General features: G+C 36.8%; 1 protein-coding gene across 2 annotated transcripts; it reads right to left on the bottom strand.

Moving 5' to 3' along the window:
* Positions 1–3,224: 3,224 nt before the first annotated feature.
* LOC113112391 (carbohydrate sulfotransferase 3-like) lies at positions 3,225–11,284 on the bottom strand. Of its 2 annotated transcripts, XM_026277933.1 has the most exons (4): positions 10,791–11,284; positions 9,738–9,841; positions 7,133–7,319; positions 3,225–7,012 (listed from the first exon to the last, which is right to left on the bottom strand). In XM_026277933.1, the coding sequence occupies exons 3-4, from the start codon at positions 7,210–7,212 to the stop codon at positions 5,827–5,829; spliced, it is 1,266 nt and encodes a 421-aa protein (XP_026133718.1). In that variant the 5' UTR covers positions 7,213–7,319; positions 9,738–9,841; positions 10,791–11,284; the 3' UTR covers positions 3,225–5,826. The 2 variants fall into 2 exon arrangements, with proteins under 2 accessions (XP_026133718.1, XP_026133717.1); XM_026277932.1 differs by lacking the exon at positions 9,738–9,841.
* Positions 11,285–11,691: the final 407 nt, after the last annotated feature.

The following is an 11,691-nucleotide window of genomic DNA, read 5'->3' on the forward strand; positions in this document are numbered from 1 at the left end:
AAGCTGCTCACCTTTAGCTTGTAATTGGTCCCCCAAAAAAATCTCCAACCCCTCGCCACCAAGCTACCTTTATCAGAACTGGCCATTTAAAGAGATGCTGCAAAGTAAATAATCAAAAAACATATTATCTGAGAAGAGGACATGAACCATCTGTGTTTGCACTGCCAGCTCATTCTGGGATGGAAATGTGAGCTGATTTGTATCTGTGTATTTGGTTTGTTTGCAGTAATAATGAGAAGGACAGGGTCACTGCCGCACATTCAAAGAGACTGACTTCTGCCAAACTTGTAAACATTTTAAGGCAGTAGTGCAAATAATTTATGTATCAGTGACCTCGAATGTGAAAGAAAAAGTTTATAAAAAGTGGTCTGACTGGAGCCTAACGTCTCTGTGGACAGAACGTTCCCTTCCACAACACTCGCTGGTAGAGCTACTTTTGGCATTAAATCACTCATTAAAGATCAGACATGAACGTTCTCATAGAAAGCACAATGTTGAGAGCTAATATGCCAAATAAGAGAGGAACAACTCTTTCAAGGAAAACGAGTGGCATGTGGCAGGACATTCATCTGGAAGGTTGTATTTTTTTATGTTTTATTTTCCATGACAGTGGCACCGAAGCTTGACCCCATTTTAGTAGTTTTAAAAGACAACCACAGACCTCAGAAATGCTTGTTAGCTCTTTTATGGTATGCGGTCTCAAGGTTTCTTTGATCATTACTGTGACTTCTTTTCAGCCCCTCAAGCAAAAGAACAGATGTTTGTGAATTTATTTAATGAGTGTTTACAAATGTAACTGATTCATTTAATTATACAATCTTTCTTCATATCAGAAAATAATACAAATAACCATATCAAATTTACATTGAAAATGAAATCAAATTGTACCCCATATTAAAAACAGGTAATTGGCTACTTAAAATATATCAATTTATTTATTTTTTTAAATAAAATATTACATTTACATTCACTATTAAATAAAATTGAAACTATAAAAGACACACACACTTGCACGCACACACACATACACACACACACACACGCACACACACACACACACACACACACACACACACACACACACACACACACACACACACACACACACACACATATATATATATATATATATATATATATATATATACACACACATCTATTTTTATATGCTTTTTGCAGCTTGAGGACAGTATGTATCTAGTGGATGCTGGGTATTTGTGCGGTGTGCTCATTAGGAACAGAGCGACAGGGCTGGGCACCCCTGCCTGCCATTAACTGCGGATTAGTGCTGGACTTCACACCCTTTGATGAGCAGTTTCTTCACATCTGCTCTACTGAAAGTCGGCAGGCAGTCACACTCTTGTGCACTCACTTTTTCCAAACCTACCGTATTGAAAATACAAATGGCATGTTTGCCATATTCATTATTCCATGAAACTGTATCTCGTTTGTGACAGAAGACAGTTTTCTTAGTGTGATTTGAGATTAACACATACCAAAAATCTAAAAATAAAATGTTTAAAAATGTATAGTAATAATTATTTTGATGCTGGTGTTTAAAGGAGTGAGAGGTTATTTTAAGTAGCTGACTTGTCTGTTTCAGAGCTGCTCTATTGTCTAGTGTACACTGCCCTCTACTGTCACAGAGCTTAAACAACTGGACAACATGCATATGAATGGCATCAAGATGTTGAGGCATCTGGGTGTTTTCTAAAACAGATTTTTAAAAAGCTTCTTTTTGACCCATTATATTCAAACATCTACATTGTTTGGGGATTTTGACTTTCATCACACACTGCCATTCAAAAGTTTGGGGAATTTTTAAACGTTTTTAAAAAGAGCTTCTTCTGCCCACCATTTTTGCATTTATTTGAAAACCGTAATATTGTGAAATGTTATTAAAATTTAAATCAACTGTTTACTATCTAAATTTATATATATTACGTTTTTTTCCCCCTTTGATGGTTAATCTGAATTTTCAGCAGTAATTACCCCAGTCTTCAGTGTCACACAATCCTTCAGAAATCCTTTTTTTTTTGGGGGGGGGGGGGGGGGTCATTATTATTATTATTATTATTATTATTATTATTATTATTCAGAATTCTTATACAATTAGAAAGTTAAAAATAACAGTATTTATTTGATATAGAAATCTATTGTAACATTGTTTTTGCTGACATTTACTGAAAGAAAGTCATAAAGATTTTGAAAGAAAGAATTTTCATTTTTGGGTGGACTGTGACTTTAATTATTTCGAACTGTGACATTTAAAGGGTCAAGCAATATCAGAACAAGAGCTCTATCTTTAATTTTATTGTATTATTTTTTTATTTAATTTTATTGTATTTATTTATACAATATTATTTATTGTATAATCTACATTTTATACTCAGTATGGACAGTTATTTTGTTAATATTTTGTAACCTGTAATATATTTTAAATATTGAGGTGGCAGACACAACTACACAATTCACAGTACATCACAATACACTGTAATTAATAGTAATGTTAAGAAATATAAGTACTGACATCATAAATAATGGAAATTTCATCATTTGGAGGCCTTTCCAATATTTATTGTTTGTTGATGGTAATTATTGGCATAAGCAGACAAGGCAGAAATCTCTCTTTAACATTCTCTCTCTGGTCAAGCCACGTATTTCCCCCACTTTTCCACTGCAGACTTTAACCAGACACTAAAGATAAACATCAGTGGTAAGACCCAAGACTGCATGACTAAGCAACAACTCAGAAATACCCTGCAAGGGAATTTTTTTTCCATAAACACATTTTTTAAACCTTTTTATAAACTTTTTTTTCTCACAAATAACTTTTTGTCCTGTTTCAGACGTAATTTTTTGCATGTTATTTGTGAGGCATCAATGAGTCAATTCCAGTCAGTGGAATAAACCCTCTGTGTTGCATATGATTAGTCAGCTCTAGCTCTAGCAAGTCATCAGGCTTCTGAGCCATAAACAGGCAATGCTGTGTGCTTTACAGACTAGAAGCTTTGGAAAGACAGTATGAAAAGCCTGTTCAGTGGCCGTCTGAGCCCTAGTGTGGACAGAACACCACTAGGTGTGGCACATCCTAAAGGGGAACACATGCACATATACATCATGGCTGATTTCCTGTGGCCCTACCTGCATAACACTCTTATAGTAGTCCCAAATCAATTTAAATGAGTTAAAGAAAACATACTTAGAAAATAAATACTGTGACATTTGTTTTCAAAGGCCTTCATGTCTTTATTGGCATATATACAGTATACATTAGAGATGTCTTTGATATTGATTTGTGGAAAGGAAAGTCCTGTGCCAATTAAACCAGAGCCATTTGCATATGTCCTCAGCATGAACTAGAAACAGAAAGCATGCAGGTATAATATTTTATGTTCAGCCTACTTGCATCACAAAAAAAAACTTACATTTAGAGAACTGATTCTTTGTTCTTGTGGAAATCAGCTTTCACAATGACTATGTCATAAAATATCAGTGTGTAGACAGACACTCTCTCTCGCTCTTTGTTTAACAAATGTTAGATTTTAGATGCACATTTATCTGACGGTGCCAGTGAATGCAGCAGATCTTATATTATTTATTGTTGCAAACAGATAGCAGCAGTACATTTAAAGAGAAACATAAATTTGTTTTTGTGGCTTATTGTTCTGAGAAGCAGCTATTTCTGTAAAGAACAATGTATTTGTATCTTGTATCATTTGCTGCTTGCTTGAAGTATGAAACATAAAGCATGAATGAAAAAACGAATGAAACAAAGTATGAAGATACTACTGTAAGCTTTGGCATACACTAGGTCTCTGTGGCCAGGAAGTGTCAGGAAACAGTTTGAGGATAATGTGGATATTTAGTTAAAATACGATAGTAGTGTTATTTGTACAAGGAGAACATCACTGGTTCTTAGTAAATCTGTGTTGAGTTAAGATTGTAAAATTATGTGTGCAGAGAAAACACTCCGGTTTCTAATGTAACCTCAGATTCCTGAGATAAGGGAAACTAGTTACTGTCATGCAGCTGCATGAAACTAATTTTGCTTTCACTGCCAAAAGAGAAGGAGTCGACCTCTGTTTAAGTCGGCTCTGAGCATCATTTTGGCAGAATCTTTAGACTGAAGTAACTGTCATCAGTTTGCAAGCAGTCTTATAGCACGGCAGCCACGCAACGCTTGTTCCCTTATCTCAAAGAAACAAGGTTACGTTAGTAATCGGAGTGTTCCCTTTCAAATGGTCTTGGTGAACTAGGTAGAATTAAGCAGACAAAATCCATGCCTGCAGTGCAGGGATATCCAAGTTTTAAATCCTGGTGAAAGTAGACGGCAACAAGTAGCCAGTGGCTGCACAAATATCACCAAAATAAATCCCACTGGACCAATCCCAGGGAGAGGCCATTCCTCTGGTGGAGTGGGCCCTCACATCTAAGGGGCACTGCAAGCCAGCAAGCCAAGATGCTATAGCCTTGGCTAAGCCAAGAGAGAATGATGCAGTGATGGCTACAACATACCCTTTGAGCGTGGAAGGGGTGCGCCCCTTATCCAGCAGCTCTTGTAAAAAAGATAGCATGTGGGACACCTCACTAGAGGTCGGGTCCTCGTTCCATGCTGCACACCAGTCAGAGAAGACTGGTCATTTAAGGGAATAAAGATGACCTGTAGACAGAGATCAACCCTCCAAAATGGTATTAGTTATACTCAGTTACACACAGGGAACTGCAAACTGCAAAGACAAAGGGCCCAATAGCAATCAAATCAACTCGGGGAACTACATCTGATTCCTCCATAGACATCCATGATTTCCTTCATACAGTCATGGCTTCCACTTCCTGCTACAGTAAAGCAACCCCATAACAGGACTGATCCACATCCAAATTTGACGATGGAGATGGTGTTCTTCTGCTTATGAGCTTTGCCTTTTTTTGCAGCAGACATACTAATCCATTGGTCCATGGGTCTAAAAAGTTCCTGTTTGGTCACATCACTCCATTAAACATTCTTGCAGAGCTCCACAGGTCTATACAAATGAATTTTATCAAGTTCAAGTTCGCCTTTTGTTCTTCTTGATCAAGAGTGGTATGCTACAAGATGTCTCAACATGAAGGCCATACTTGTCTAGTGTTCTTCTTAACACACTGCATTGAAATGGTTTTCCTCCTTTCATCCGGTTATCTTACAAGTCTTTGGCTGTGTGTTGCAGGTTTTTCTCAGTTGCTCTGATTAAAACACACCTGCTCCACCACCATCACACTCAACACCGGCGTACCACAGGGCTGTGTGCTGAGCCCATTCCTCTACTCCCTCTACACCAACGAATGCAAACCTGTGCATGGATCCAACTCCATCATTAAGTTAGCAGATGACACCACGGTGATTGGGCTCATCAGTGACAATGATGAGACTGCCTACAGGGAAGATGTACAGCACCTGGTCACATGGTGCACTGACATTAACCTGCTGTAAATCTGTAAATGATGTCCATAATACTTATATGTATAGTTATTGTACATATTTAAGACCTTGTATATTCTGTGCTTATTGCACTTCTGGTTAGATGCTAACTGCATTTCGTTGCCTTTTACCATACATTTGCAGTGACAATAAAGTTGAATCTAATCTAATCTAATCTAATAAACTGTAGTTAGGCTTTATGTTCATATAAATCAGGTGATGCATGCCACAAGTACCTCAGTATAAGCAACATCCCAATGTGCCAGTGTGTCTCTGCTATGAAAATTGTAAGTCCACATATTTAAATAAAACCTTGTCAAATCTCATGCTTAGTTTTCCTGTAACAAATTATGCATCAAAAATACAATCTATCCCTTAATAAATAGTTTTTCTTCCAGCAAATTAAAAGATCTGTTCAACAGTGTCTGTTCACTGTCTACAAACCTATACCCAAAAAGTTTCATGGTCGGTCCACAAACTTTCTGTACGACTTGGGCCAGTTTGAACGGTATACTAAGCCGCCATTTCTCCACCTGTTCTGAAGAGTTTTTTTGGGTGGAATACACGCCACTTGCCTCGGTTGATGCATGCGTGTTTTTGAGAATCCAATCCCGTGCTTGTGACGTCATCGGAATCCCTGTGAAATTGTACATTTCTGCTGCTTTCTGCATGGGGCACCTGGCGATATCCTCATAACGCACAAGCATATAACGGTTTTTCAGCCATTTCGGCTGACTCAAGCCCAACTCAGCAGAGATGCGGATATTGTTACAGTTTCTTTCGAGACGCTTGACCTCTTCGTCCTCTATAGGAACATCTCCATTCACAGCCCAACTTTTCCAGTTCTGGTACTTACTGGCAAAGGCCACCATCCTTGATGCCAGGATGGCTCGAGGGTCTCTAACCAGCTGAATGAGTCTGGTATCCAACCGAGGGTCCTCTACTAGAGAACGAAGTGTGTCTAATTGTCGAACCCTCACTGTTTTGATCACCCTGTGCTGTTTTCGTAGGCACACCTCAGTTGCCAAGGTCAGATTGAGCGGCCCGCAGCGTCTCGTCTTGCAGTGGTACCTCTCAAAAACATCTTTTACAACTGGAGAGCAGACTTGCTCCTCACACAGGGCCTTGCTGGACTCTCTGCGGAACAGGGCAGGGGTGACGTGGTCCTGCGGAGGAGGGCTGATGAAGTGCTCCAACATGGAGAAATTACACAAAAAGAGATGCTGCAGGACATCCCTGTACACCAAAACAGAAATGCTGGCATTTGTGCCATTCGAGCCAATCGACAGCATCCTCTCCACATGCCAGAGAGGCTCAAAGAGGTAAAACATGTTGCCACCTTGTTGGTTGAAGAACTCGCCCACGAAGGAAGATCCTGTACGAGTGGTAGCCATCAAGAGGATGTGCTTTCGGCCTTCCTGAATGCTGCTTTCAGCAAACATATCCTCTGGATAGGAACCATTGTCGTCCATTACTACCAGAGCACTGGAAGCATTGTAGGGCACTGGAGGCTCCGTCTGTGGGCTCTGTCTAAGTGTCAGCTTATTCGAGACCCTGTATAATTTAAAACAAAGTAAAATTACAAAAAATAAAAATAAAAATAAAAATCAATTTCAATAAATATTTGTATTCTGGGGAGGGGCGCATATTTTTAGTTAATCCAAAAATTCTCACCTTGAAATAATGTTGTTTTCTTTCTCAATGATGACAAGTGCCACAATGCTGATAATGATGACTGCATACTTGTTCCTCATTCTCAAATTAACTTTGATTTAGGAAATGCCTCCACAGACTTCTATTTAGTTGCTGTTGCCAACTGTTTTGGGTTCATCTCATGTCAGAACCTGGGACTACAATTCATCTGCAATAAAAAAAAAATATTAAAATAAAAATCATGTCAAGAGTTTTGGCACCATTTCCACACAGTAAAAAAAACTCACCAACACAACAGCCCTATGTATTGATTCCAAGTGGTGACAGATATATACAATTTGGCACAGTGGTTTATAAGCAGACACAGACAATTTCAGCTTTGTTCCCAAACAAGAGGCCTGCACTCTCATCACCTGTCCAGTAATTCCACTAATGTGGAATGATGAGAGATGATGAGGTCCATGCAAAGTAAATGCTTACTGTCGATCATGATGGATCATTGAAAGTAGTACTTCTTTAGACTTTTTTATATGATTAAATATGTTAATATTTACATTGCTGTTCAAAAGGAGTCAGGATATTTTTTCATTGTTTTAAAATAAGTCTTAAATGCTCACTAAGGCTGCATTTATTTGATAAAAAACAGTAAAATTGTGAAATATTATATAAATAAAATAAATGTTTTCTATTTTGATATATTTAAAATCTCACCAGTCATTACTATAGTCTTCAGTGTCACATGATCCTTCAGCAATAATTCTAATAAGATGATCTGGTTCTAAACAGTTGTGCTGCTTAAAATATTTTTTCAGTACTTTTTAATACATATCAAGTACCAAAGAACAGCAAAGGAACAGCATTTATTTTTAATATAATTTGTTATATTTATTTATTATAATATAGCATTCTTGCTAAATAAAAGTATTTATTTCTTGTAAATAAACAAGCTTACTGACCCCTTATTTCTTGTAAATAAACAAGGTTACTGACCCCTTTGAACTAGTTTATTTTAATAATTTAATAATTATTCTATTTATATATTTTTAATATCATATTTAAAAAGGTTAAATATTTTAAGTGATATAAATTTAATCAGAATGAGACTGGAGTGATTTTCAAGCTTCACCACAAAAAATAAATAAATAAATAAATTCATATCTTATAACTTAGTAGCTACAGAAAGGTTCTGCCTCTATTACCCACATTCAGAAGGAAATTACATTTCCTATTGCAGCAAGTCTGTAATGTTTTCATTAAATCTTGGAAGCCACATAGTGAGTTTTGTTTGTTTGACAAGGAACTCTTTTAATTTTCTGAGAGTTAGGTATACAGATTGTAACGAACAATTCGGTCAGTTCAGGCTATATGGATTTCGTCTGATTTGTTTTGGATTATATCTGATTTTTTCCTTATCAAGGTTATAGAACTAGATTTAAAACTGTAAATAGTTAAAGATTTGAATACAGAGGTTTAAATAGGCTAATGACCGTTTTTAAAAAAGTATTAATGCATGTATAAAAGACTCTTTACTGAGTATAAAAACTTCTGTTTCCTAAGGGAAATGGAAAAGGCATAACAATATTACAACAATATAAATATATTGAGCTGTTGTGCTGCAATAAAACCAGTAGCTTTAGGGCGTGTTTGACCCCAGATAACGTCTAAACGAATGGCTAAGGTAAGTGAGCTGCCATATATTGACATGGCTCTATTCAGGGCTGTCGTTTACTAGCAATAACACATTGTGTTACCTTCACAGCAAGGCAAACAACACTGAATAACAGGGGTTAATCTGGACCATATTAAGAGCACATCTGTGCAAACAAACCAGACTTCTCCCAGACAGTGGCTTTTATGAATGTGACACTTTCCTAAACTGTGCTAAAAAACGCAAGTAGAGCCAGCAATATCATAGTCATAAAATAAGATGTGTACCAGTGGGGAAAACTGTCACAGGTAAATGACATGCTATTTGTCTGTACAAAGAGTAGCATTTAGGATACGACACAATTTTCGAGCCGTCAAGAAATAATAGTATGCAATCTAAGTAAATATAAACCAATTATGTGGGCTTATTATGCCATAGCTGTCAAACTGTCAGGCACGGCGGTTGAGCTGAGATCTTTACATATTCAAAAACCACTGAAGCATTTGACAAATCTGATGATCTGCTCAAGCAGAAACGGACATCACTCTGTTCATCATTCCCATACAAATTACATTAATGGCTTATCTTACAGTTTTATAAGTGTGTTAGAAACCAATCCTTAAATAATCCTACTGTAGCAGTGTTTGGGTTTATTTTTCATTGTGTAAAAAAAAATACTTTGATTTGATATGTTCACCAGAGATGGAAGATATACATCAGTAGCTTGTTCAAATAAACTACAGTTTATCTGATGCTTTCGGTCTGGTATGTGACATATGGTCAATCATATTAAACCTTTGGGATAGCACCACTTTTTAACCAGGAGTGTTACACAGATATAATCTAGTGGCATTTTCTGTCAGAAAACATGATACAGGAAGTGAGTTAGCATTGGTATCAGATAGATGTGTGCAGTCCGGGGCAAGGGTGCATGTTTCATCCTTGTGTTTTTGTCGGTTCAGCAGTGCGTGATGGTACCTTCTGGGAGATAGGCAGTGTTTAACTGTAGTTGTTCTATATGAGATAAATCCACAATCACCAGTGACAGGCTCTCTTGTGTTGCCTGGGCCCATGAGTTGCAGCTGTAGCAGCAGTGAAGAAGGGGAACAGGAACAGGGGTTGTATTTGTCACGGACGTATCACAAAATGTAAACCTTGAAGAGACGTGGCACCAAATGGCTTCTCTCTTTCACACATACACACCATGACTTTCACTTGCTGTTTTGAACTAATCAAAGTGAACTAACAGGAGATTGAGTGTGATGACACCAATCTAACTGCTGATTACTCTGAAATATATAGTAACATGACAGTTGCGTTGAAATGAAATAAGTAAAAATAATAATTTCTGAATTGAATGTTCATATCAGTTCAAATTGGTGGTTAAGTCACACTACGCAGCAAGAAATTCTAAACACTTTAATTAACCACTTTAAATTTCATTTATGATTAAGGAAATTGGGATGAAAAATCATAAAAATAAAGTAAAGATGTGTTTTTAGTTTTAGTTTTCAATAAATATAGACAAATAAGAAAAAAAATAATAATCATAAATCTAATAATATGACTATAATCATAAATATTTTAGATTATTGTTTAAATTAGATTACATTTGGTACACATCACAGATTTATATGAAATTGTGATATTTTGTGAACTAACTTTAAGTCAAAGTCGTTTTATCTCAAGGATTAACGCTATCTTGTAAGAAAAATAATGATAGATAGATAGATAGATAGATAGATAGATAGATAGATAGATAGATAGATAGATAGATAGATAGATAGATAGATAGATAGATAGATAGATAGATAGATAGATAGATAGATAGATAGATAGATAGACATAGTTCTGTGTGAGGTAAATAAAATAAAATAAAAACAGAAAAGAAACAAACTCAGAGATTACTATTGTAATGTTGCAGTGAAAGTATTTACAGAACTTTGGCAGAGGTGAAAGTTAATACTCTGCGACTGTGGTAAAATAGAAATAAAATCGACTTGATAGCAGCTAGATTGAATAAAATCTTACCATTGGAGACGGAACGGGTTCATCTGGAGCATCCCGAATGATCGCTTCTGGTACACATTGTTCCTGTGCGTAGCCTGTGAAGACTCCAAAGTACTTCACTTATTAAAGTGAGTGAAACGCCTAATTACACTAAACGTTAATATTTGTCAATACGGACTTCATACCCTGTCATTTCCGCGAACAAAAGGAGATCACTCATTGTTAAATTTCCAACTTAGACATTTTTGCTGGAACTCATAAGTTGAATGGTCATAACGTTATTTCCAGTTCTCACGGGACTGAAGAAAGACTTTTATTAATTCATTTATCTCCATTTACGCTTTTCTGCGGTGTAGCGTGCTAGAAAACGTGTCCATTACGCGGCGGTCTCCAAGTTTGGGCTATCCCTGGATGCACGTCACGTGGTCAAGTAAGAACCCCCAGTGTGAGTGTTCACAAGGGCTTTTCTGTTTGAGGAGGGCCATGGGACACTCCTACGTGGATTCATTCATCCCCCTTTTGCACTGGAGAGTCGAGGGGTCCGAAATCTGGGATAAAATACACTGCTTCAGTTCACGGAGACTGAGCTCGCACTCACTGAATGAATAATGGGGCAAAACTTGTCTGTGGAAGTTACCACGCACCCAATGTCCCTTTAGAAAATCCCTTAAGGCTTTTCAATAAGTTACCACAGTTATTGTTGAAGTTTAAGCCATACATTACAATGGGATCTTTTTTAAACAGTCTAAAGAAGTGTATTTCTGTTATTCTTGGCAATCAGTAGGCCTACCTAATCAGTTTTATTGTAGGCTATAGTAACGTATGATGTCCAGATAGATTTTGTGTTGTTTAATGTATATATATATATATATATATATATATATATATATATATACTGGTTATTAAGTTATTTTCGTTCCAG

Source organism: Carassius auratus, chromosome 13, assembly GCF_003368295.1.
Source record: "Carassius auratus strain Wakin chromosome 13, ASM336829v1, whole genome shotgun sequence".
Classification (NCBI taxonomy): domain Eukaryota; kingdom Metazoa; phylum Chordata; class Actinopteri; order Cypriniformes; family Cyprinidae; genus Carassius; species Carassius auratus.

Coding starts and splice junctions, on each gene's coding strand:
- LOC113112391 (XM_026277932.1), bottom strand. CDS start 7,212: ATGAGGAACAAGTATGCAGTCATCATTATCAGCATTGTGGCACTTGTC. Junction 7,013..7,132: donor GAAAACAACATTATTTCAAG/GTGAGAATTTTT, acceptor TAAATTATACAG/GGTCTCGAATAAGCTGACAC.